The sequence below is a fragment of the Colias eurytheme genome, chromosome 5 (assembly GCF_061535395.1).
Source record: "Colias eurytheme isolate Ceu_HAF_F1 chromosome 5, ilColEury1 Martin Lab GWU primary, whole genome shotgun sequence".
NCBI lineage: Eukaryota > Metazoa > Arthropoda > Insecta > Lepidoptera > Pieridae > Colias > Colias eurytheme.
Genome location: NC_142984.1, coordinates 4000332 through 4027361, shown reverse-complemented (window position 1 = coordinate 4027361; position 27030 = coordinate 4000332). Strand labels below are relative to the sequence as shown.

At 33.9% G+C, this 27030-nt stretch overlaps 3 protein-coding genes across 3 annotated transcripts in view; 2 read left to right on the top strand and 1 right to left on the bottom strand.

The window, feature by feature from the left end:
• The window catches only part of pb (homeobox proposcipedia), a 41614-nt gene extending 21988 nt beyond the window's left edge, over positions 1–19626 (top strand). Inside the window, exons 3-4 of the mRNA XM_090102267.1 lie at positions 17201–17343; positions 17457–19626. Coding sequence (XP_089958393.1) covers positions 17201–17343; positions 17457–18842 — 1529 coding nt within the window. The 3' untranslated portion in view covers positions 18843–19626. The remainder of the gene's footprint in view (positions 1–17200; positions 17344–17456) is intronic.
• A 1384-nt stretch (positions 19627–21010) lies between these two features.
• Positions 21011–22484, bottom strand: Pfdn5 (prefoldin 5). Its single transcript, XM_090101872.1, has 3 exons — positions 22168–22484; positions 21882–22091; positions 21011–21732 (listed from the first exon to the last, which is right to left on the bottom strand). Exons 1-3 carry the CDS (start codon positions 22267–22269, stop codon positions 21562–21564), a joined length of 483 nt encoding a protein of 160 aa, XP_089957998.1. The 5' UTR covers positions 22270–22484; the 3' UTR covers positions 21011–21561.
• A 1953-nt stretch (positions 22485–24437) lies between these two features.
• Positions 24438–26473, top strand: Grx3 (Glutaredoxin 3). The gene is made up of 4 exons (XM_090102266.1): positions 24438–24699; positions 24830–24998; positions 25085–25350; positions 26239–26473. The coding sequence occupies exons 1-4, from the start codon at positions 24650–24652 to the stop codon at positions 26414–26416; spliced, it is 663 nt and encodes a 220-aa protein (XP_089958392.1). The 5' UTR covers positions 24438–24649; the 3' UTR covers positions 26417–26473.
• Positions 26474–27030: the final 557 nt, after the last annotated feature.

Here is a 27030-nt window from a genome sequence, read left to right as displayed (position 1 = left end):
TTTTAACATACGATACCCAAATTTTTATTGGAATAACGCGTCATCCATCAGAGGTTGCCGTCATGGGGTGAGATTGTCGAATATGAGAGGGTTGGATGTATCGGATGTTGCGCGTGTTAGAGAGAGAGGAGATGAGAAATTGAAGAATTTGCATAATCTGCTTGGGTACTTTATCATTGAACCACGTGGCAGTGACTAGTGCACTCGCGGATTAAGCGCATCGGATTAAATCGGCACATCGCGAGGTCACGTTTCCTTCTTGTAGTATGTTGATGTGTTTCGAAATATTGAGCAATATTACCCATAATTCATGTAATGTGGGTAATACATGAACTTTGAACTAGTTGTTATATACTAGGGTTTTACCTTTACCTACTCTTTTTATTATGTATAGGTATACCTATCACAATTTACGAGTGTGTCAGCCGTGAAACACAAAACATAATGTGTTCCATGGAAAGTAAACATTTAGTTCGGATCCAAAAGCACAGTAGCACAATAAATTTTATATCAAATAATAAATATCACGCTGGCAGCCAGAATCGTCCAAAAAACGCTTAACTTGTCCCGCTACAAAAGGAAAAAGCCAACGTCTTCCGTTCGGCCGGAGCCAAAGAAAAAATCTTCGCGAGGGATCCGAGCCTTCCATTTATCATATTCCATATTCATTTATTCGTCAAGTTCGGGATTCATTTATTCGTCATGTCTTGATTTCGTCTCATTTATTATTAAAAATGAACTGTCCGGAGCAGAGCGTGAATACGACTGGGGCCAGTGTTTCAATCTAAGAATAATTTCACGGCGAATTAGGTCATTGCGAGAGGTTTCGCTAGTTCCTAACTCGATCTGTTATTAAATCAAAGCCTAATGAAAACTTTTTAGTTCTGAAATTAATGGCTTTGAAAATCCACCAATGTATTTAAATAATGATTGTTTACCGCTCCGTTATACTTACTGCTCACTACTTTATCAACTATGGTTCTCGCTAATCTAACAAAAATATTATGCGAAAATTATTTTAAAAAGCCCAAAAGCATACTTAGCTTCATTGAAATTTTATTCGAGGGTAGATCTAAGGTCAGTTATCAAATGGACCCTCCGGCCTGCTGACCCAGGGTCCTCAGATGATGGATAATGGGCCGATACTATCGTGGACTATCGGAGCCGCTGTAAATCATGTTAAGTGTTTCAGAATCCACACCTGAACATGACTTTAAAAGGTCTGTTTAATTTCCATTGTAAAAATTAACGTTTTACATTATGTGTTAATTCAGAGATATTTTAGAATCTTGTTTTAGTTACTTAAATAATTACCCTAATGAATAAATAACATATGTATACCTAGCTACGAAAATGTTGTTTGACTTTCATTATTTTTAAAATGTCTCAAAAATCTGTTACATACGTTATAAATCACTTGTAAAATTTAAATTTTGTAACTTTGCAAATAACATACGTGTACCGTAAGGTATGGAGGCAATAGCATTAAATCTTCCAGCCAGTTTAGAAAGAAATATAAGGTTATGACGTAGGGGTCGAAGGCGGAATATATGCGATCCATTTGTAGGCAATCTCGACAATAAAACGTCAGTCTTTGTGTCGGCTGTCGGCGAGTCGTAATTCTGTCATTTCTTGGAGATAACAAATGAGCGCGCATTACTAGTGGCCTGCTATGTCACTGGCTCACCTTTACTTCATACTTCAAAATATATACATACCTTATCTATAGATATGTTAAGGCTAGGGAATTTCAGTAGTTATAAAGGTTTACCGTTAATTCTGTATTTGATCGAATTTGTAGATGTTACTGTGTAGAATATAACAAGGCTATATTTTAGTGTATTTTCCTATTAAAAATGTGAAAAGTAATCAATATAAAATTTATTTTATGATCACGAATAGGAACCGAAACCGAGAAAGAACTTTCAATGTAAGCTCTGACATACGTAGTATATTATTATTAGTCTGTGCTCTGACCAATGAATTCCTGGATCCCTTAACTGGACCTTGGTGCGTTAATTGACATAATTGTCACTAAGAAAACTTTCATTACACACAACCCTGCCAAGTTCAACGCACCACTCATATCGAAGCTAACACGGCTGTCTCCAAATCACATGGTCCCTAAAAAACTGGTATCGGATCGCATGATGGGCACATAGGACCCGCCCCGGGCGCCGCTACGACAGGAACAAATGACCACGCATCATAATAAATAAAACAATTTGTTGTTAATTAGATTTCGTGAATTTAATTTTCATGCCAGTAATTGGTCGGTGGGCACAAAGAGCACTCTATCGGTGATGGATGATCGAACGGCGCCTTTTTACTATTTACCTTCGCTTGTAATTAGACGCTTCGGAAGTTTATTTTCATTGCTTATAAACCTATTTCTATGTCTGATATTGTTTCTTCATTTCGATGTCTTATTGTTTTTGGCTGGAGATCAGATAATTTTGTTGTCTGTATCGGTGATTACATTTCAATTTAAATTGGATATAAAATGAAGAATATCTATTATTGTATGTCCGCTTTCTGAAAAAAAAACTTCAAAATGATAAAAATATAACATTCTGTAGAACATATGAATTTTAGTAGTTATTATTGGAAACAAAACGTACCACCATTTTGATAACCTATAAATTACACAATGAGCTGCAAAAAAAACTCCAGTAAAATAGAACGAGAACAGAGAGACAAAAGCAAAGAACAAATCGAGGAACGTTATACCTATATATTTCACTCGCTACACAGCAAAGGCAAGTAAACTTTAAAAAATAAACGCCAAAAAATCTTCGAAAGTCACGGACGCTTAACTTTCTTCCCCCATTTTATTTTTCGTTCCCTCTTCTACTGCATCGGTCTCGCTTCAACGGGCAACGTTAAATATTTCTATCCCGCTCTAGTTAGCGAATAAGTAACTTTTTTAAACTGCGAGTAAATCGAAGTCGTTCACTGGGCAAAATTAAATGCTGGCACTCGCAGACATAAGCAATAAAAACAAAATATGAAGATGTAAATCAAAAATTATTTTTGTTGATAGAAAAAATTATTTATGGTGGTTTAACTTAACCGTTGGATTAAAGCTCAGAAGTACCTATAGCATTTCGGATAATGCTGTAGTCGCAAATGATGCTCCACCGAGGATTTTATTTGGAAAACAGGAATAATAAAATCGTGTGTGGGGAGTTTTTGCGAGTCATAGTTTTAGATATGAGAGTACAGTCTGCAAAAATACCGAATCTTGTTTATCATATTTTGATAATTATAAAGACGGGCATAAGAGTAATCATCTGAAGCAATCTATTAATTCTTATCTTACTATCATATTTAATTAATATTATTTTAATATTTCGCCTTTATATGAGATTAATGCGGCACTAATTTACTTAGTTGCTTTACGATTTATTTTGTGCGTCTGTTGTAATATTATAATTAACAATAATAATAATCACTGATACATCTGTTCGACAATAAGTCGTTGTAACATCTATAAAAAAATTACAACAGTCCACATAGTTCCATCTAAATAATATATTTTTAATTAAAGCGAAAGTTAGTTACAGTAACTTTATATTCATTATAATTTAAAATATTCGCATTGTTTATGCCGACCGTACTGCAATGCAAATGAAATGAGCTTCGTCACCGTGTCAGCGGGGTGAACGCAAATTGCAATCATCGAACGGGCACTACTAGGAAATTTTCCTACGTTCACGTGAAATCCACTTCCATTCGTTTCCATTTATTGACGTTCGGTTTTATAGCAAAAATGCATTATGATTTCGATAATGATACGCTTTGAATTTTCTTTCTGTCCCGATGGGTTATTTATATTCTGCAAAAGCGACACAAGGGGATATCTAATTTACTAGTTTAATTTTAGATTCGCATATTGCATAAATTAAACTTAAAAATAGTTACTCACTGAAATACCTATTTAGGTACCTACAACTTTTATTTCGCCGATTGAAGTATTATAGATAGTCCTTATAATCATGAATTTAAAATCTTTAAGGTAAAATAGCCAAATTAATATTTAAAATTAAGATGAAACTTTCGCAACATAAACACAAAAGCGTTGAAACAAAAACCGATGATCCAACGAGGCCCGCTTGATATCGATGAGTGACTTGCAAATATCGCCCTTAGAATATCGTGTTATGGACAACTACCTACCCTTCCTTTCTGTTTGTGTAACAAATATTGTCCTTAAATATTTACTCATGTCACCATCTTCAAGAATTATTACATCAAGACATCGAATAATATATTATTCCAACTTGGTTATAACTTAACTAATAACTCTATAATAAATAATGTTTCTTTGTTTACCAGACGTAATTATACGGAAGTGGTATTTGCTTTGTTCACGAAAAATGTAGTTGGATTATTATTTTTTATTTATTTTTAATACTATTTATAAAATTTCTGAAATTTTATAGAAAAACTTATTGAAATGGTAGACAAATACATTACCTACTTAAAATGTGATCTTTTCATCCAATATTTGTTCCTGCTGCGCGGAAATAGATGCCATCTATGAGCATATCTTAAGTTCTAGCTCCATCCACTGCACTGGCAAAGTACCTACTTAGAACATACAATTTTTAGTTAGGTAAAATGAATAACGTGCAAAAATTTTAAAAACCAAATTATACGTAACTACCTAATGCTTGAAATACTGTCTTACACATCGTATTGCAAAAATCTCTTCTAATACAATACAAATAAAACCCAACAAAACAAAAAAAGTGAACAGTTTATCTCGCAGACACTAACGGCTGCCTTATTACGGATCTTGCAGACGATCAGCAACAACCAAAAATTGCACAATAGCTGTTGTCAATCGTCTATTTCTTATTACGTAAAAGCAGACAACAAGCAGATAATCTGCCGTCAACAGTGCTGCCTCTGTCGAGCAACTGAAAAACTAAAAATGCAGTTGTCGCTAATGTAAAGTCAAAGGTTGCTTTGCAAACGGTATTATCTATGACTTGTGACAGCAACACGACAGCAACAACTTAGCAATTCATCTGTTAAATATGCGACAGGTCTAATGCTTGTTGTTGACTAGTTGCTGCTTGTGTTATCATCACTAAAGTGTATAAAAACGCCAAATTACTCCCAAATATAGTGTTTTTTATTGATTGTTAACTAAGATTATCAAATATTTATAAATATAATTAAAATATATTGCGGTAAGTGTGCAAAAGTTTTTAGGTTAAAATTTTCGACAAGTTTTCGAACATAATTGTAGCATTGTACCAATAAGGAGGTATTAAATTTTGTCGTCGCATACATTAATAATATCTTAATTTACGATTTTATAAACAATGGCACGAACATGTTTATTAATTAATAAATGTTAGAGGGAGAACTACGAGTGTCTGTGCTTGTTTATAAACATACATAGTACCAACAGTTGCCACTTGATTGTGTGTGGCGCTGCTTTCCATACAAAATCAAGTGCATCGGTCGAAGAAAGCAGATGTTGTGCGACAGCGACGCAACAGCTTACATAATACGAATTTTTTTGACGTTTTGCGACCAGTCGCGAACCTGTCGCGCTGCTGTTGCGCGGTAGTCGTTATCTGCTGATTTTTAGCTAATAAGGCCGCGGGACAGCAAAGTTTTCACGACCGCAAAACAGCTAAAACTACCGCATTGCCATAAACAAGTCCGTGGAAGGAATATTCAAGAGGAAAGTTGTTCTCCACTCAATATGGCAACACTTGCATCTAACGGGCCGAGTTCGGACATCGTGTATCACGATGCATTGTCCCTTAATGAAGCCGGACCCATAAGTTTGATAATAGGCTAAGTTATTGCGGTGTAAGCTCACTTTGATGACCAAAACGTTGCTCTAAGTTTCCACTGACCATTATAGATACTGTTGGTTATTTAATTAGTTCATAAATTAGTTAACCTTCAAACTATTCTATAATTATGACCAACCAATTCAATATATATAGTTTCATTGTAACTGAATAAATATATGAAAGACAGGGAGTTAATAGTAAATGGAACAAACCATCTTAGACCGTAGAGAATACCTACAGTCATGTACACACTTAAACAAAGAAATGTTTTACACAAAAAGATTATTCCCCTGTTTTTTCGGTTGCCACAGAATGTTACAAAAAGTTTCAGAGACTATATCGCCTTCACTACTCAAACTTCAAACGACCCAACTGTGACATGAATCCTATTATTTGCTACAATAAAAAAGTTTCATCTCACTGTTGAAGAATATTAAACCTCAGTAGGTATTATGAATTTCCTCTATAAGGATAGTCGGTATTTGTTATAAACAATTTCGTCTACTGAAAAACTGTAGATAGACTATATGGGTTTTAAAGACTGTGTGGCTGAATTCCTTTAGGTATTCTACAATTCAAAATTCTCTATATTATATTCCTAGATAATGAGAGGATTAACTTAATACCAATTCACTTAGTAGCAAGAGCAATAAATTCATGTCCTTATTTTATGTCAAAGTTCATACATCATCGGTTTCCCACGCCCAAAAAATGAAATTACATACATATAAATTAGTACATATGTATTAAGTAATATCAGTAATATAAAAAAAACTGCTTGTCATAGGTATGTAACAGAACTGTCACGCCCGCGCCAGTCTGTCGTCGACGCGTCCGACTGCTCTCCAACGGATGTGTTGTTTTTAGCTTACATTACACTGAAAACAAAAGGAAATATGCCGATTGATATAGAAATGCTATACAAAAAGTTGAATGTCCAATGACGCTATGAAAATAATGTGAATATGGGAAAACATAGATACACAAAAAATATTTAAATTTACTACAGTAGGTATTAACTATTAAATAATATTATGTACCTAGGTATATGGAACCAGTGTCAGTTTTTAGACCTAGATGTTTAGATGTTAAACGACAACGCTAATTTTAGAAAAACTTTGTAAAAACGTACAATTAAATCGTTCTTCGTTTTTCTCTTTTTTTTTCATGTAAAATTATCTGTAGGAGAGAATACTGAAAACAGTTGAAACTTACATAATTTATAAAAGGAATATTATAAAATTTCGCGATTAATTGTGATTTTTCTTTTACTTTTTATTTCTAGACTTTTCTGATCGTTGTTAGGATATTTAAATGCAGTCTTAAAATAAATATTCAATTCTTCAAAGAACTCACAATGATATACGTCAATCGACACATCGACGACAGACGCAAAAATAAAATCTAAAAACAAACAGTAGAATATTACTATAGTTCACACTCGTGTTGACAAAATGCTTAAAATAACACTCTTGTTTCGTCATGTGGAATTCTTAGAGCTATTTTTTCGGCACTATATAAACTTAAGTGTTATTGTAGGGATATACTATAGAATATTCAATACAAAAGTCACAAAATATCACGTAAATGGTGTAAATTACATTTTAGATAATACTTACATCTCGCCCATGATCTTTGAGTTTCAAGAAAATTTAACGCATTATCTACGGTCTTCGTTCGAACTAGGTATATTGTACATATTATATTTTGTGTGGTTCGTTCTATGGCCATTTAAATATTCATCAAAAAATTAAAATGTCTACGAAATACGAAACTAGACATTAAAATGTCTACATTAAGAAACGTCGGATATGATATAGCATTTCCTGTAGTCATTTTTTTCCAGTTTTCATAGAGATGTCACGTCCTAAAATTTCCCTGAAAAGGCTTTAAATTATGAAATCCAAAAATACAACGCATTCCTACGAACTTCCGTTTAACGGGCAGGACATTGTTTCGGTTGTTTCTTTTAATTTCCACAATATGAATGGAGCTAATGACTCGGCTGTGCGCATACGTCTAACGGTCGGGCTCATTCATCAGAACTGTCAGCGACATCTATTGACAGTTGACTCCTGTGTCACGCCCGCTCGCCGCTAGGCTGACATTTCTTGTTCTATTCGAATACGGATTTTTTTGTATATTCCAAAAATAGATGATTTAAAAAATGTCAAATTAAGAAATAAAAAATTTTGCTACAAAACCATATTTTATGTAGAGCCGATTTGTTTTAGATACCATTGCATTTATAGATATTATGTTTTATTAAATTAAAAAAATGTTTTGTAACAACCCAATGAGTAGGTACTCTACATAGTTATAGATAGGTATATCCTTTTAGTTTTAGCGATATTCGTCTTTTTAACTAGCATTACTAAACAGCTCTCACACATATTAGTCCTTACCAAAACCACGTTACGTCATTAGTAGGTAAGGAAGTCGGAAAATTATTCATCTTTTGAACCCTTCGTCGGCAACAAACATAATAGTTACCGATAAGAATGTTAAAGAAAAATAAACCATTATAATATCATCAGTCATGGCTACCCCGCGGTGGGCAGGTCAGCGGCTGAGAAAAAAACCTTACAATTCTGAGTCGAATTCAAATGAAGAATGATTCATTTATGAAAATAAAATGACAGATTGAATGGATGTGGCAACACAATGGTGACGGCGGCTACTGTGGCCAGCGCTTTGTGCCACGTGCTAGCGGCGAGCGGCGAGCGCCTCCTGGGATTTGGTACTTTAATGAATCATTGTACCTGCGTTTTTAATCTGTAGATATGCATATAATCCAAAGAACAAGTTTCCAAATAGCTTTTGATTATAAATACCAAGCGCGAAGTATTTTTACTCATAACGCCTTAAGCTGAAAACTTTCATGATCAATTATATCTACTGTTTATAAATCTCGCTCTTAAATCACTCCTACTACAATAAAAAAATCATTGATATTCACAGTAAGTAAAATATAAATAAACTACTAGGAAATTCAAACGACGTGTTTACATACCTCGTAAAAACAACATAAAATATGTTCGACATTTAAGCATTTGACCTTATCTCGTAAAAATGGCAATTACTCGCTACCCCAGAGTGAGTCCGCGAGTTAGTGAACTCCAAACACTAAGAAAGAAGGAACGGGCAATGAAATTAAAAATATGTCTTAAGGGCAATTAGCTTTAACTTTTACAGTAAGTGCCCTATCTGCTCGCCGCACCCTCGCGCTTTTCAATTGTGGGGAACGGCCAGCTTTTCAGTTTGAGTGAATTTTATGGACTCCATTCGCGTTTTACAAGACTTCACTTAACCCTACTTATTAAAATAAAATCATTATGTGCTCTTATAGACGAACATTATAAACATTTAGTAATAGCTAGCTTAACTCTTGCATATTTATAAAAATGCTTTATTTTAAGAATTACAAAGGGTAACTGCAACAACAGATTGGATAGAATAACAGATATCCTAGTCACGATGAACAAAACATAAGTGGTCGACAACTGAGGGTGGAATTAGGTAAAAATTCTTAGCTGGTAGCGCATTGACGGAGTGTTTAACAATAAATTTCCATTTATAAAGCCGCAAGCGGCGCGGGGGAGCAGCTTCCGACACTTTTTTCCTTTATTTCCTTGAGGCCGGGGTACCACCCCACCATCGCCGAATTAAAACGTTCGCCAGTTTTATTCATGTAATTACGAGTCATGTTTGAATTTATTGTGCACTTTTGATTTTTTTTTTTAATCTTTGTTTTCCAAAAGATTTGGTGCAGACTGCAAAACTTTAACATCAAATCCAATTCGAACTGAAATCGTAAGAAGTTAGAAAAAGATGTGCTTACTTGATGAACAACGATGGTTGTTTGTTTTTACTTTGTTGTGCCGTCATTGAAGATAAAGGTATGAAATATGGTAAATATGTATATTTATATCACGTTGAACATATAGATAAGTTTCAAGTTATTAACTCTCCTGAAAAAGATTCATGTGATACCTACCTAAAATATCAAGCTCTAAGTAAGGCGAATTTTATAACGAAATTAGCATTATAAACAAAGTCCTTTATCTGCACAACATTTATTCCTAAGGTAATCCTTATTAAAATTTAATTAAACCACTGCATTAGGAGGCCTAGTAAATATTCGAGAAAATATTGGCGGGATAATAATTAAAAGAAGCGATAATGTCCCCAGCGCGGTGAAAAACGACCACACCATCCTTTTTATTTGATAAATACAATTTATTCCCCGACGCTCTGCCTTCTTCGCTTCTTTGTGACTTTTAAATTCCTATAAACGATTCCTTTGTTACAATTTGTTTGCTTTTAACGGGAGAAATTGGAACAATGACTATCGAAACTTCGTAATTATTGTTTATCATCGATTCTGTAGAGAATTATTTTTAGATTAGTTGATTTATTATATAAAACTATAATATAAATTAGTTCGTTTAAAACGAATTTTGAGTGAGCTCTGTTCGTAGATTTTTCAGCAATCGCGGCCTGTATGTAATGATTTCTCACCATATCTATAACTCGACACTAAATTAAATCTAAATTTAAATATCTAACCTCTCTCTAAATTCTTAAACTAGTACAAATAAATACGTGATATCTATTATCTTCACATTTCGCATAAACTATTAACATTCCCACCCCCCGAGATCGTAATCAGGGCGACTTTACTGCGCACTAAATATTCTCCGAGCGACAATTGCGATTATGAAAAGTGCACCGTTATTTATGTCCTGGGCCGTTTATTTTTTGTCGCCCCTTTCAAGGGCAATTAAATACCGCCAGACTTAAGCACTTAGCATATTCTAAGAGTCGCGTCTTTATTATCAACCCCTTTAAAAATAGCACGGATTCCAATAAATTTTACGAAGGTGGGGAGATAGATATTGTTTTATTTTAGAAAAATAATTCACAAAATCACAAACAGAGAGATAAATATAAATCGTAAATTTCCGGATAATTTATACATTTCTTTCCAAATACATATTATAATATGTACATGACTGTATCCAAAACGAAAAACTGTAACGTTATTCCATTATTCAATAAATCTCCAATATAGATATCTGCACCAATAAAAGCAATCACAATTAAACCGGTAATCTCCGGACCCGTGGTTAAAACAAACAATTTTCCCCAAACAAACAATACATTTAGTGAAATGATACTTCGAATAATGAAATTTCCTCGTCTCCCGGTAGGTATCGAAGCGTCTCCCGGGACGACCTGTCAAACTGTTACGAACTTGCACCGTCTGCGCGACAACTTATAATAACCTGCTGTATCACCCAAATGGATTTGGGATCTATTGTGCGTTCCGCTTAATGTTTACAAACTGTTAAAACATTATCAAATATTAGTTGCCGCCCGCTTTAGATACAGAATTTTAGTGTCCGTGAATTTTGATTATATTATTCCATAAAATTAGGGAAACATTGCATAGAAAACGTACAATATTTTCATGAAGCTCTCATCATTTAATTATATGTATAAACATATTGTGATGCGAAATCTAATAAAAATAATACAAAAACAATGAGTTTCAATGATCTTATGAATCCTCTACAGTCTATATAACCCATCTATGAAAGTATCTTCTAGCGGTACTTTAAGTGTTATACATAGATAGCATTTGATGGCAAGCGCTCTAAACATTTTCAAATCTCAATTGCAACTTCAGCCCCGATATTATCAAGCATCTGGAGCGCATTCAGACCCTACACCGGCGAAATTGAACGTCTTAGATCTGTCTCCTCGTAATCCACGCTTATAATTGATGCCACAATGTCAAGTCGGATCCAGCCCGCTACAGATAATCGGAAAAATACAAATCCGACACGCAATGATCGATCGAAATACTGACAAGTCTTTAATTGAGAGATAAACCCTTATATAACATAAAGACATGGGACAACTCTTAGACAAATAAAGTAACTCTATATCGTATAGGAGCTACCAACGCGACGTTGACAAGAGAGAATTTTAGTATAGTTGGTTCTTTGATATACTGTTTCTCTTCCTATTTCGGTTAGAGTCCGGGCTGTCTAGCTGGCCGCAGTGGTTGCGTTTATTAGTGCGCATCTTATCTGCACAGGAAATTATATCCGTAATTTAAAATCATTTATTAACGCGTAATTTTTAATCTTTTGCCTTTATATAGATCCATCAGACATAATTTTTTTATTGCAAGACATTTTTTCCGTTGTTAAACTCATATTGATGTAATTTCACTTATTTCGATGACATTTTAATTATTTTGAAATAAAAAATTGCGTATGGCACCTATTTAACAACGAAAAAAACGTCTTGCAATAAAAAAATTATGTCTGATGGATCTATCTAAAGGCAAGAGATTAAAAATAGTTTGGAAAATCCAAAAGTGCACGCCTCATAATTTTTTTTTAATAATTATTTATTAATTATTATTTTTGTTTATTTAATAACAATTAAACCACATCGAATCAGACCCTGAAAAATGAAAGGGTTCTATTCCTGAGCATACTCAAGCGTAAGAGAAAAAAAAAGACTCGATTAGTAAAGTATTTCGGTCGCTATCGTGTTAACAAGAAAATCCTCCGCACATACAGACACACGGACGTCCAAGACAGAACTTTTTTAAACTGTTTTTAACTAGTTTAAATAACAAAAATGACATCAAAAATATCATGAATGTTAAAAATAGTGTTTTTTCTTAATATTTGTGTGTATGTATTATCTTACAAGTGCAATGTATGATACATAAAGACATTTTAAGTTTGAAAAATCAGATGTTTTGCGCGAAGTGACAGTAGTACCCACCTCAACGCTTCGCTTATGAGGCGTGCAATTACGCGTTAATTAATGACTTTAAATTACGAATATTTTCCTGTGCGCACTAATAAACGCAACCACTACCGCCAGCCAGACAGCCCGGACTCTAACCGAAATAGCAAGAGAAACAGTATATCAAAAACCCAACTATACTAAAATTACTTGTTTTAAAACGTTAATAGCTCCCGTACCAATATTCTTGGATGTGTTATTCGGGATTAATAAGGACTTCATTTATTCTTAAAATTCATAACCGAGTAGGCATACTTATACAGGACATTTTAATAAACATTTCACACGTTCCTTATTTTTCATAGTAAAAATATTTCACGTCGCTAACATTGAATTTTCACATTTATGCCTTTCACACCTCATAAGGTAATATTTCTTCTGGAAAGCTCCCTTCCTTACAAAACTTTTCTGTTGCAGTAACATACAAAATAAATGTTTGGTGCTTTATCAAATGGGAGTCAGAATATGACACCAGACTTATGTTATTGTTACACCGGCTCTATTTATAATTTTTAAAGACATTAAACTTTACTGGGCCGATCATTAAGGCACCATTAGTACATCTTTTGTAATTAATAATATCAAACGCATTTTAACGCTGTATCTTTTTTGTTTTTTAGGGTTCCGTAGCCAAAATGGCAAAAACGGAACCCTTATAGTTTCGTCATGTCCGTCTGTCCGTCTGTCCGTCTGTCCGTCTGTCACAGCCGATTTACTCGGAAACTATAAGTACTACAGTGATGAAATTTGATGGGAATATGTGTTGTATGAACCGCTACAAAAATATGACACTAAATAGTAAAAAAAAGAATTGGGGGTGGGGCCCCCCATACATGTAACTGAGGGATGAAATTTTTTTTTTCGATGTACATACCCGTGTGGGGTATCAATGGAAAGGTCTTTTAAAATGATATAAAGTTTTCTAAAAAACATTTTTCTTAAAGTGAACGGTTTTTGAGATATCAGCTCTCAAAGTCGTAAAAAGTATGTCCCCCCCCCTCTATTTTTATAACTACGGGGTATAAAATTCTAAAAAAAATAGAGGTGATGCATGCTAATTAACTCTTTCAACGATTTTTGGTTTGATCAAAGTATCTCTTATAGTTTTTGAGATAGGTTGATTTAACTGTAATTTATTATATTTGCTGCTACGGAACCCTTTGTGCGCGAGCCCGACTCGCACTTGGCCGGTTTTATTTTTTTTTCAGACAATCCAATTCATTTTAATCAAGATTGTATGAGTGCTGTATTATGCATACTTAAATCAAATTTTATTTTAATCTTTGAATTTGTTAGTTCAATGATTTAAATCTCTCACCAATTGGGACAACCAAAAAACATCACATGCAGTAAAATAAACACGGAAAGGGCCGTAGCATTTGAGAAAATCAATTAGGTATCCGTAATTTCAAACCCTCTACCATATGCTCCTAAACCCGACACAAATAATGTGACCACGGCATTTAGTCGGCAGGGCATCGAACGTTCTCTAATGGCATCCAACCGCCAACTGGCCACCACATTAATCCTTTCGGCTGTTGATTAATTATTCAAACTTGCCCCTAGGGCCCGTTCTCAGCACATATTCTTTGCAAATTGTTTACAACTACGAACTTTGTTAAGTGCCATTTACACTTACGACAGTTAAAATTAATATTATAACATTTATTGTTCTGAATGCGCTCATTGTTTTGTCAGTCATTGCGTAGGTACTTGCTGTAAATTTGACAATGGATATTAAATGTAATGAATTACTGTTTTTATTTAATGGTGTTTAATTTAAACAGCCGACTTTAAATAAATATAAGGCATTATTCAAATTTGAACTTTGAAGGTGATTTATAGATATATGTGTTTCTTGTCTTCATGTAGACGTAGTCAGTTACAGTTTCTTTTTCAATTGCAATATAAGATGTATCAACTTTTTTACACAAATAATTATTATTCAGTAACTATGAATCTAGAACTATTTCGGAAAATGTTTGTCCATTTTTATAACTAGTGAAGCCTTGCTACATTATAATGTGTTGTTGTACCATACCTAACCCACAGATAAATTCCAAGTTTACCACATTACACGTGACCAAATAATTCAATAAAGGTTACACGATATTATCAAATGAAGTGCGGACGTAACACCTAGAGATGCAGTGACCCTTAATTCGCAGTAAATCTTCCGTTCAGCCCGCTCTCAGCAAGGGTCACAGCGTAACATCATTTATTACCCACTTGTTTTACATGACAACAAGCTATTTGGATGGAAACATTTGTATTAGGTATTGTAATAGAATACAATGGTGATCATACCTACTTCATATTGAATTTGATATTTTCGATTTTTTTTACATTTTGCATTAAATGTGGATTATGATAAAGACTTGAAGAAACGTGTTAGGTTAAACTTAGCTTAACTACTGCTGTATAATTGATAGTAGGTACCTACTGTGTTAAGAATAAGTTTAATAAAATAATATATTACAGAATAATTTCAAATTACGGAAACCGAATTCCATGAACATGCATATCGAATTGTTGACTTCGTATGAAATTTCGTAGAAACGGTTGTTTCCACGGGTCAACCAACGGCAAATCAGTCAATGTTAAACGCAGCAACAAACTTTAATAATTATGCTATTACTTTACCTATGAATTTCTGTGAATAGGATGATATAATCTTATCCATTGCACTAATTTCTTCAATTATCGAAAGATTTTTTGTTATGATGTAACGCAAACTGAACCACTTATTTTTAAAATTCTTACCATTAGAAAACTACAGCTTTATCAAGTTACATAGGCAATATTTTATGTTGATATCCTTGCAAACCCTGCAACCCATGACAATCGGCCAGTAATTAAAACAAGACATAATACACTATGAAAGAACAAAATATACTTACATCATATAAACACTTCTAACTTGTATAAAAACAGTCGCCAATTTATCGACATCCGTAAATCTATAAAGTTCAGCGACACGGAAGTGGGGACATCCCCATAATGTTCACATTATGCGCACCTCCACTCGCATAATATCATCCATTATTAGCAAAAACTTGCCACGCTCTTGCATTTCTCAAATTTGGACAGTCATACAGAAAAGCGCCGTACGTTATTTTATTCATCGTTAGAGCAGTAGGTATTGTTCCCATGCCAGGAATATGGATTTTGTATGATAATTAAATTGTATTCTGCTTAAGTTTTTCCTATGATGTTCAAATTTTTTTCTTAATGCGTTATTTTATTTCCCGATGTTAATTTAATAAGTATTTTCAAACTCAATACAAATAGCTCGATAAATTACCTACAACAATTTCTTCTTGATCATATTCAATAAAAATAATAATAATAAATTGTATACTCAAATCTTTTATTGTTACTTTTCCACTTTCCTAAATTCGCTTTACCTAGTTACCTATTTGTTATTAGTACGGATTTATTGAAAATACATTTTCGAAATGTACAATACCTACTTAGGTATGTGCAGTATACAGTAGGAACCTAAACTCAATGTTTAAAATGTCTATTCAAATCTAATCTAAAATAACACCATAATATAATTCAATACGCAGAATTTTGCATGCGATTGTACTATAAGCTACCGCTTTACTCATAATTATTATTCTAGTAGCTGACCAAGGGCTATCGGGTTTCAAGTCCAGTTAACTGATAATTTACTAACTACTTATACGAGCTGTAAAGTTCTTTAGTATAAAATATAGGTATCGTAAGTATACGCGTTAAATTATTATTTACATACAAACTTTGCTGCTTGGTTGATAAAAATAACTTGCACATAGCGAAATAATAAAAGAATATTTTTAAAGGGGGCGTACGACCCTATCATATACATATTTAATAAATACGTATGTACCTACAATGTTTTAATATAGACGGAGCTAAAACCAACATGCGGAAACAACGGAGTAACGTTTGATTGACAGCTGCCCCTGTCCAATAGAACATGCGCTAGTTGACGAAAACGTCATTCGAGAACCACCCAGAACAAAGTTACACGCGAAACTCAAACCGTCCATTATAGTCCCTAATTCCACGCAGTTAAGAATAGTACCCCAAATTATGATGCGAATACACACGCGCGGTGGAATCGTCACGCGAACGCGATCGCCCCATTATTCGCCGCCCTTTGTAATTTGAATTTCGAATTCCAATTCGTATTTGTGGTAAAAAGAACAGTTTCGACACAATGGCGTCAAGGGCGGTGCTCTGACATGCGATCAAGTTATTACATTAAAGAAACCCGTGCTTATAAGTTATAACCCTGTAACATTTCCAAGAACACAATAATTTTATACAGCGTATACATGACATCATTGAAAAGTGCTACTTACGAGTAGGTACAGAAAATTTCGACGGTATTTTAACCCTTCTTTACAAAACAGGGTGTAATTAAAAGAAACTTATATTTGCAGCTGGAATTTACAGTATTTTAAGGCTACGTTTTCATATTTTTCATAATGAAACCAATTTTGTGTTTTAAATACAAACATATTTAGGTATATAGTTCTATTCTTTTATTTCAGAAAATGGACTTCCACGGAGATTGCGTACAGCATACACAAACACCCAGCTATTGGAGCTAGAGAAAGAATTTCACTTTAATAAATATCTATGCAGACCTAGGAGAATCGAAATCGCGGCGTCTCTCGACCTAACAGAGCGACAGGTAATAAAATATTTTTTTTTTCATACATACTATAACTAACTACGTACATATCATATAAATTAAAAAATGTGTCATTTAAGATTTTATTTTAATATAATGTCTAATAATTGCAGGTAAAGGTTTGGTTCCAAAACAGACGCATGAAACATAAACGTCAAACACTAAGTAAAAGTGAAGACGGCGATGACAAAGACTCGACAACTTCAGAGGGAGGCAAGAGTAAAACAGGGCTTGATAAATTCACTGATGATGATGGACCATTGTCAGGGAAGAAAAGTTGTCAAGGTTGCGAATTACCTCCGGGCGCCTTGTGCTCCCCAACTGAAGATATACCCGAATTATCATCGCGTACACGAAACAATAATACACCCAGTGCAACTAACAACAATAGTTTTGCAAGCGACGGAGCGTCTAGCGTCGCCTCGTCATCATCGCTCGATAAGCTAGCTGAAGAAGATTCGAGGGATTCACATCCACCAAACATTTCTGCTCCTCGTAACTTAGCAAAACGTATCAAACAAGAAGCAAGGAAACGGTCACCATCTCTTGATACAATCGGCTGCAAAGTTTCACCATCTTCTTCTAAAGATGGACTGATTGGCATCGGTGGATTAACAGATGCAGGAAAGTTTTCTTCTGTTAACCTTACTCCTTCTTCGACACCGGGAACTCCATCCAGCATGCATCAAAGTCCCCTCGGTCATTATGCGCGGCCTTCTCCCCCTAACGTTCCTCCCGGTCCACCGCATCAAGCAGTCCCAAATGCAATACCACCATACGTTATTAGAGGTAACGCTCCTCCTGGACAATTTGTACCTCATCCTGATTTCCGCATGGACAGCAAACAGTTTGTAGGTAAATTAGCACAATATCCCCAGGGATCCAGATCCTACGAAGGCTACACTGCAGGGTTACAGGGCAATGATCAACACACCTACTCTAGAAACCATCAAAGTGTAAGAACAGACGGCTCCCCGTCCGCGCGGTCTACTAATGGAATAGTGACAAGGCAAACATACCCGCACGAAATGTATCAAAACTATAGTTATTCTAACTACGCAAAAGATCAAGCTGGATATGGACATCCTGGATATGACCAGGCACAAGGTTACTCAAGTGAACACATGGCTTACGCTAACAGCCATTACGGATACCATTATCATGAGGGTGGGCCGAATGAGCACAGCTACTATGCAAGTGATGGGCAGAAACCTGCTCATGGTGCGGAATACGCAAAAGGCTCCTACTACGACGGAGCTGCATATAGCGGCCAAAGCAGCGGTGCTACAGCAAGCACTTATGCCGGAACTCAAACAAGCGGCGAAACATACGCTGGCAACAGCGAGTGTAATGACAGTTACAGCTCTTTTCAGCAATTTTACGAGGCATCACACACTGCGCCTACAGGTGCTGCGGGTGATAACTCTAATTCCTCATCAGACTTCCACTTCCTTTCTAACCTCGCTAATGATTTTGCTCCTGAATATTACACCATTTGAGATAAGGATTTCGCCGAACAGGCGAGTAACCTTTTTGTATAGAATAAACCCAATAACATCTACCAATCTTTGCAACATTAACCGGAATGTCAGAAATGGAAACGGACGTTATTTCTGATGAAAAAATTAAATTTTAAAACATCGCCTAAGGCGTTAGTTCTTGGTATCGCCTATAATTTATATAAAAATAACAGATACGACTTACATAATAAGTAATCATGTATTAAATTGTAAATACCTACACATATTTACTTCTAGTGTTTAATTGATATACATAGTTAAATATTTTACATCCACAATAATACAGGATAATGAATTATTTATATTCGAATATGATTCATAAATAGCTATATGATCTCAAAAACATTACTCAATTTATAGTAATTATACTTAATATAAAGCCCGCTTCATTGTTAATATATTAACATTTTCCATTAATTTGTAGTCGTCTAAAAATCCACGAAGACTACAAATTCATACAAATATTGCAAGTTAAGCATTGTGCGGCCGTAACCTTGTAAATTTGTTAATAATGAATTTAAAATATTAAAATTAATGTTCACATGTTCACGTTTAACAAGAATTAAACTTCTTTATTATAATATTATAATTTACGACACTAAGATTATATTGTTTATGAAATTAAGGAATAGTCGTTGCCTTATTTAGTTTAATATTTTTTCGTGACTGTAAGACATTGTAGATATTAGTAATTACATAGTTAATTAAACAGTGTATTGTAGATATCAGTGCTATCATTTTGGCCTATTAAAAAATAAATCATTTGGTGTCGCATGCTGTTTTTCTTTTTTTGTTTCCCAATTATAAACCTTATAATAATCTATACTATCTATACTAATATTATAAAGCTGAAGAGTTTGTTTGTTTGTTTGTTTGTTTGTTTGTTTGTTTGAACGCGCTAATCTCGGGAAATACTGGTCCGATTTGAAAAATTCTTTCAGTGTTAGATAGCTCATTTATCGAGGAAGGCTATAGGCTATATACCATCACGCTACGACCTACAGGAGAGGAGCCACGGGGGTGAAACCGCGCGGAGCGGCTAGTAATATTATAAAGCTGAAGAGTTTGTTTGTTTGTTTGAACGCACTAATCTCGGGAACTACTGGTCCGATTTGAAAAATTCTTTCGGTGTTAGATAGCCCATTTATCAAGGAAGGTTATAGGCTATATTTCATCACGCTACGGGCAACAGGAGTGGAGCCACGGGGGTGAAACCGCGCGGAGCAGCTAGTAACAAATAAAGTGATTCCTTTCTATAATTTCGATGAAGGTGTAACCATATTTCCTCAGATACATCTGTACACGCCTGGTTTATGTAGGTATGCAATAATAAAATAAAATGGACCTTGAAGTCATAGCAAATTTTACTACATCCTTTTGGAGGCATTTTGAAAATTTGTAGATCGCCGCTTCGCTACCGCGACGACCTTAAACACGTGCCGAGCTCTGTCTGGAATATGTAAATAAGAATTTCAAAGTGCCCTCAAACTATTTGACAAATTTTTAAGAACCCAGTAGCAAGCCTAGAAGCTTAGATTACAAAATAAAAGGCCAGTAGCTATAACATTATGAAATTTAGAAACCTAAGGTGTCACAGGACAAACATTATTAAACAGGCATTTTTTTTTTTCAAGAATTTCATTAATAATTGCCAGATTATATTTTTAACGTCATTTCTTTACATGACATAATGTTAAAACTCTTTAGTCCCCGCAAATAAAGTTGCAGTTAATATTATCTACTTCTAAGCAGCTATTTATTGTTGCATACATCACATAAGTTCATAAATAAAGTAGTGAAACCTATCATAATGAAACAATAATTCAAAAACTACCAAAAAATAATATGCTAGGGCATAATGAAGTGTCCTACCACAGACCACTTGATATAATGCAATTCCCATTTAAGTAAGGAGAGATTTATCTCAACTAATGGTATGGCTACTGTAAAATATTTCAACATTCAACTTTCAATTTTTTATGCACATAATTATTGTAGAGCAAAATTGTGGAACAACTAAATCCATTAATAATAATTTAAACTTTAAAGGATTTTAAATTATGATCCTTACATACCTTCTTAAGAAACATTACAGGTTTAGGGATACAAAACTAATATAAAAATGGATTTATAACAAAAAATCAGTATACAATTTAAAAATTTATTTTTTAGTAAGCAAAAATTTTTTAAATTATAATACCTGAATTCAACAGGAAATGTTGTTAATTGTTGCAGTTAAAACACAGTATTTTAAAATCAATTTATCATCTTAAGAAGACACAATATGCATTGAATTTTACAAAATTTTTATCAATAATTCTGTAAAATACTTTTGCAAGTTAATTTTACAAATTCAAAGCAAATTACGACAGTATTAATAAATAAAGAAGATTATATGCATGCAACATACTCATTTTTTATATGTTTAAAATCTCATAGTGTAAATACAAATTGAGTACTTCTAAAGTTCCGACATTTAACCAAACTATAGGAAAGGACATTTCAATGTTTTGGTGAATGGAACCTGCATTTCATATAACTTATAGCTTTTTATAAACCTGTCTATTTTTAGCGTGACAAATAAATTTTAAAGTGGAAGAACTCAAAATTGTGAACTGAATAAATCAACTGTTAAATAGTGTATAGAAATATACATAATACAAACTAGTGAGGGATAATATATTATTAAAACACTATGTTATGTCGAAGACTTTTGCGCCTGAGCCTGCGCCTGTATTTTCATTTCCATCATCATAACAATCGCTTCCCGAACTTTGGACTTCTCAATTCCCATTACTTGAATTTTTTCCATTTGCTCCGTTACAAACTTTACTTTTCTCTTAAAATAGTCTTTGGCACCTTCAATGTCCTGAAATTAAACACATTTATGTTAAAAATTTGTAACTACACGGACTTATGGCATTTATGAATTTCATGTAACACTATCAAAGTAACCGTACCAAATATATGTACAAATGAATGGTGTGAAATGACATAATATATGAAAGAATATATTACCTTTTGTGCATAATAACCCGTTCCAATATCAATTATAACATTCTGTGTATCTGCTAAAATTCCAGGCACATACATTGAGCCAGTAAGAGGGACAAGGATCGTTTCGCCCTTCGCTGTTGGCTTGATTTTATCAACACTCTCACCAGATTCTACAAACTTACGCTGAGCAATTTTTAGAGTATGTAATGAATCTTGGAAAACAGTCAGCTCCTGTAACCATAAATTTTCATAAGTTTATGAACATTTAAAACATAAAAAGACATTTTTAAGGCTGTCAAAGGCTTACTTGATCTAATTGTTGTTTCAGTTGAGCCAACTGGTGCAAATTTAACTTCGATAAATCGATTTGATGTATTCCAGGAGCTGGAGCCGTGGATACCGTAGCCATTTTGTATAAAAATTATTGCTTTGTGAAATCTATAATAGTTTTGTGACAATTTCTTATTTATTTAATTCAATATTCTTGATTCATATTTTGTAACCTCAACCACACCGCATATCTGACACAAGCTGCTAAATGACAATCAAAAATCCAGGTTGACACCGGACAGATGACAGTATTTTTTTCGAGATTTTTTTAATACTTTAGTTTGAACCATAGATTATACACGAAAACGTGTAAAGCGTCTTATTCACGGTCCATCCCCGATGTACGTCAGCTCAAGGTCGCGGTGCTGCATCAAGCAAGTGCGCATCAAGCATGGCTAGAGTTGCCAACTTTTATTTGAAGAAATAGAGTATATCTGATTAGGAGGTAAATAAAGAGTAAATAAATATTTTTAAAAATGTATTTTTTTGTACTTTTTGCAGTACCTAAGAATTTTTCATTATTTTTAAATGAATTATATGAATCCAAACATTCCAAATCTAAATTTATATATTTCAAGAGCTCATTTTTAATTAATTTTTAATGAAGCTCGGTTTCTCTCTTCCCGCCACTTCACACTCATGACGGAAAAGACTCTTTCAGTAAATGATGAAGTGGCGGGAACAGAGAGTATAATAGCTAATCATTTTTTTTAAACAAACAAATTCGTCAAGACATTTTTTTTAAATAAATTGCCATTTTTCTGCAGTGGACTATTGCATAAAATCTGTGTTATTCAACAATTCGCCTTGGAGTCCTTTAAAATAATAACTTCTGAATATAAACTGTCCATGTGTACTAGGTTGATCCAAAAGTAATGATAATTGGGTATTTCCTGTGTACATAAAAATATAAAATAACTGTTTCTTGCTTGCTCATGTACTCACTAAGTTATCACAAAAAAATCATATCAATAGGCCACGTTTCCAAGTACATATTTACATTAATTTCTGTTGGCAACACTGATCTGCTGTACGTCCGCGCTATTCACATTTCACTGTCCACGACGTTATGCGGCGATTACACCTAACGAGTACAGTGGCGAGTCAGTGTCCTCGGCCGAGTGCTCGGTTGGTATAAACACTTCAACGAGTGCTCGGCCGAGTACTCGGCCGAGAAGAGCGGCGAGACAGTCACTAGAATCCCAATTTGTTTACTCGGCCGAGTGCCCACTCGCTATTCCGCTCGGCAGGTATAAACACGCACTCGTCGCGTCACTCGGCCACTCGCCACTCGTTCGTTTCGTCATTTTATTTTTTCAAAGAATTATTATTTTTATTTATTATTTCTAATAAATCCCACAATTCGTTAATAATATCTGGTAACAGCCGATTTAAAACCCGTTTAAATTCTTTTTTTTTTCGATCCATTGCAGACGTCCGCGTCGTGATCAAAACTGAACTGACTCGCCACTAGTGAAATACGTGTAAACACCCACTCGGTTCGGCAACTGTCTCGGCCGAGAGCGTATTTACTGACTCGCCACTGTACTCGTTAGGTGTAATCAGCGCATTAGCGGTGGTGGGGGTGCTTGCTGGATGAAAAATTGGTCGTGCACATCCAGCAACATAATAATAATAATTAATTATTGACGTACGTCAATACTATTCACTGTCGTTTTGCGTCGTGCATCGTGTATGACCTTGGCGGGACGTACGTCAAGATGGACCGTGAATAAGACGCTTAAAGTATCTCGTTAAAATATTCATTGGGCTATGGCTTAGATATCAAACGAGCTAGCGAACATAGTATATTATTATAAGTAGTACGTTTATGTACCGTTAAGAAATGAATATTAGCGAATGTTTAACTAATTTGTGTAGAATAGGAATTTTGGTTTTTAAATCATTATTAATTCAAGCTGCCATATAAAGTACAAAATAACCACAGAAAATAATATTTAATTTCATAACCTTAGATCATTATTGATTTAAGTAATTCGTTTGTGAATTCATTTCATAATTCATAACTCTTTTGGTCGTTTGGTCGTAGGCCGCAGTCTTTGTAAGTTTGTATTGGTCCACCAGCGGGCAGCGATATTTCGAGCATTCCCACAGATTAAACCAATTATGCTCTATGGCGATATTTAAATGTCAATCAATCGATTTCAAAAATCCTCAGAGGAATAAACCCATAATAAACCTAATCAAAATTGCCATTTGCCTCAAAAGACGAATCACGAAATTGCCAATGCCAAAATTGCTACTTCAGTTTCTTGTCAATAAGTCTGAACTCTGAGGAAAATCTGGGAAAATCTTTCGAAGTTTTGAGGGATTTGGATTGTAGAAAATCTAGCTTTTAGTGTCAGCAGTTAGTGAATACATTTAAAGTACAACATTTTGTTATAATATTGACATAGAACGGTTTCTACAATTTAATAAGGATAATATAACCTCCAAGAATGTCGGTCATTGTTATTGATACAATCGACAAATTCAACAGTTTTATAAGGTTTGTATTGTTAAAAAAAATCAGACGAAATGTCCTTCATTTTATGTTTTCACTTGAAACTAATAAATATTTCAAATATGTATACTATTTCTAATGTATGTGGACTTCATTTCTATTTACATTCTTTCAGTTCGTCTTCCCTTGGTGTAGTCCATTTTTCTGCAGAATGGGCTGAACAGTGTAAGCAAGTCACTGATGTTCTGCAAGAACTGATAAAATTACCTGAAGCCAAAAACTTTGGGACCCAATTTGGTGTATGTGATGCTGAAAGTCTTTCAGAAGTATCATTAAAGTATAAGGTATTAATGATTTGATAAAATAATTTGATTCATTATAATATATAAGTAAAAAAATACTTGATTCAATAAACTATATGTTGTTACAGATAGATTCAGTTCCAACTGTTATATTTTTCAAAAATAGTCAACAAATTGATAGAATTGATGGTGTGGATGTCGCTCAAATGTCTTCTAAGGTAAAATCATATAGTGCCGGAAAGTCTGTTCAAAATGAATCCCCCAAGCAATCCCTAGAAGAACGCCTGAAGAGCCTTATAAATAAACACAATGTTATGGTATTTATGAAAGGTACAAGGGATGGACCGAGGTGTGGCTTTAGTAAACAGCTTATCCACATATTAAATGAAACAGGGTATGTAAATTTTATTTTATACATTCTACTACTATTTTATTGATTTTTTTGAAGTGAAAACTTCTTTAGCGGCGTTGAGCACTTTTTCTGTAATGGGTATAAAATCTTAAACTTGAGTCAGGACACGTGACCTGATCGAAAAAGCGTAAGACCGATGGATATCAAACATGCTCAACGTTAATAATCAAGTTTTCACTTCTGCCGGCTCTCCTGGAGTGCAACCCGTCTTTTTTTAATCCATACCAATCCTATTACCATAACAATTTTATGAATTTAAAGCTAATCATAAAGTAATGTAAATGGTGCTTAGAATTTATGTTAGGAATTTACATTCTTGTTCTCCTTGTATTTATTGTTACTTATTAACTAGTGCTTAGAAACAAGATTGGAATGTTATAGATTCCTGTAATGTATAAATATTATTTTTTTCTTTTTTTGTATTCTGTATTACATTTTTAATTATTTTGAAAATTTTGTAGGTTAAATATAAAAATAATATATTGTAATAAATCATAACATAAACTTGTTGTGGATAACCTAAGGTCATGGTATAAAATAGTATCATAAGATTAATTATATAAACATCTTAACAATAATAATTGAGAATGATAGTAAATTCAGTAGTCATTTATTAGAAATACAACTTTGTTTAATGATTATTGTTCCTCATTGAATTTTCTGGTTGAATCTTGTGCATAATGGAGATTTTGAAAATGAATCCTAATGCATACACAGCATTTTTTAGATAACTACTAATATAACATGATCTTCCTTACTGCTTTATATTCATTAACATTCTGTCAAATTAATTTATTATTCTATGTAAAGATATGTCTTTCCAAATTTAATTCCGTTTAAATCTTTTTATATTATATGTGTTTGTTGCAGAGTCCAATATGATACATTTGATATTTTAACTGATGAGGAAGTGCGTCAAGGTCTAAAGGAGTTCTCCCAATGGCCAACCTACCCTCAAGTGTATGTGAAAGGAGAATTGATTGGTGGTCTTGATATAATCAAGGAGCTTTTAGAGAACGGAGAGTTAGAATCTACTCTTAATGCCTAATTTATTATGTGCTTTAGTGGATTATTATTTATTGTAATAAATTTTTATAGATACAAATTGTTTTATGTTCCCCAATTTAACCCACACTTTTCCTTAAATCACATATTTTCTTATTATTTTCTTCTATGACCTGGCCCCGCCCAGTAACAGTGATCTTGCGCTCTCGTTTACTCTCATTATTTTACATACAAATCTAAGATACCTAAAGGCATGGATGGGTTGACATTGTATCAGAATGATAACACAGAAGTCAGGTAATTGCCTGATTAATGTGGGCGAGGGACTAGCCGCTAGATATAGTACTCTTTGCGCTAGATGCGTGTGAACGAGAAAGTTATGCCCTTGTCATCTTGTATTATATGAAAAATTATTACCGATTACTTTGAGGTTCTTTTTATAGATACTTGCTAGAAATTAACTACATATTTAACGCTCAACTCACTCGCGACTTGGTAGTGAACAGTCAACCTTTTAGAAATATTTCATATACTAGCGAGACTAATTAACAGCAACAAAAAGAATTTCCCGCTGCTATTGCAAGTTTTACATTTATATAATTTGTTTTATCTTATAGCCATTGCTCAGTCTAATAAAGTCTTGAGGACAAACCATCG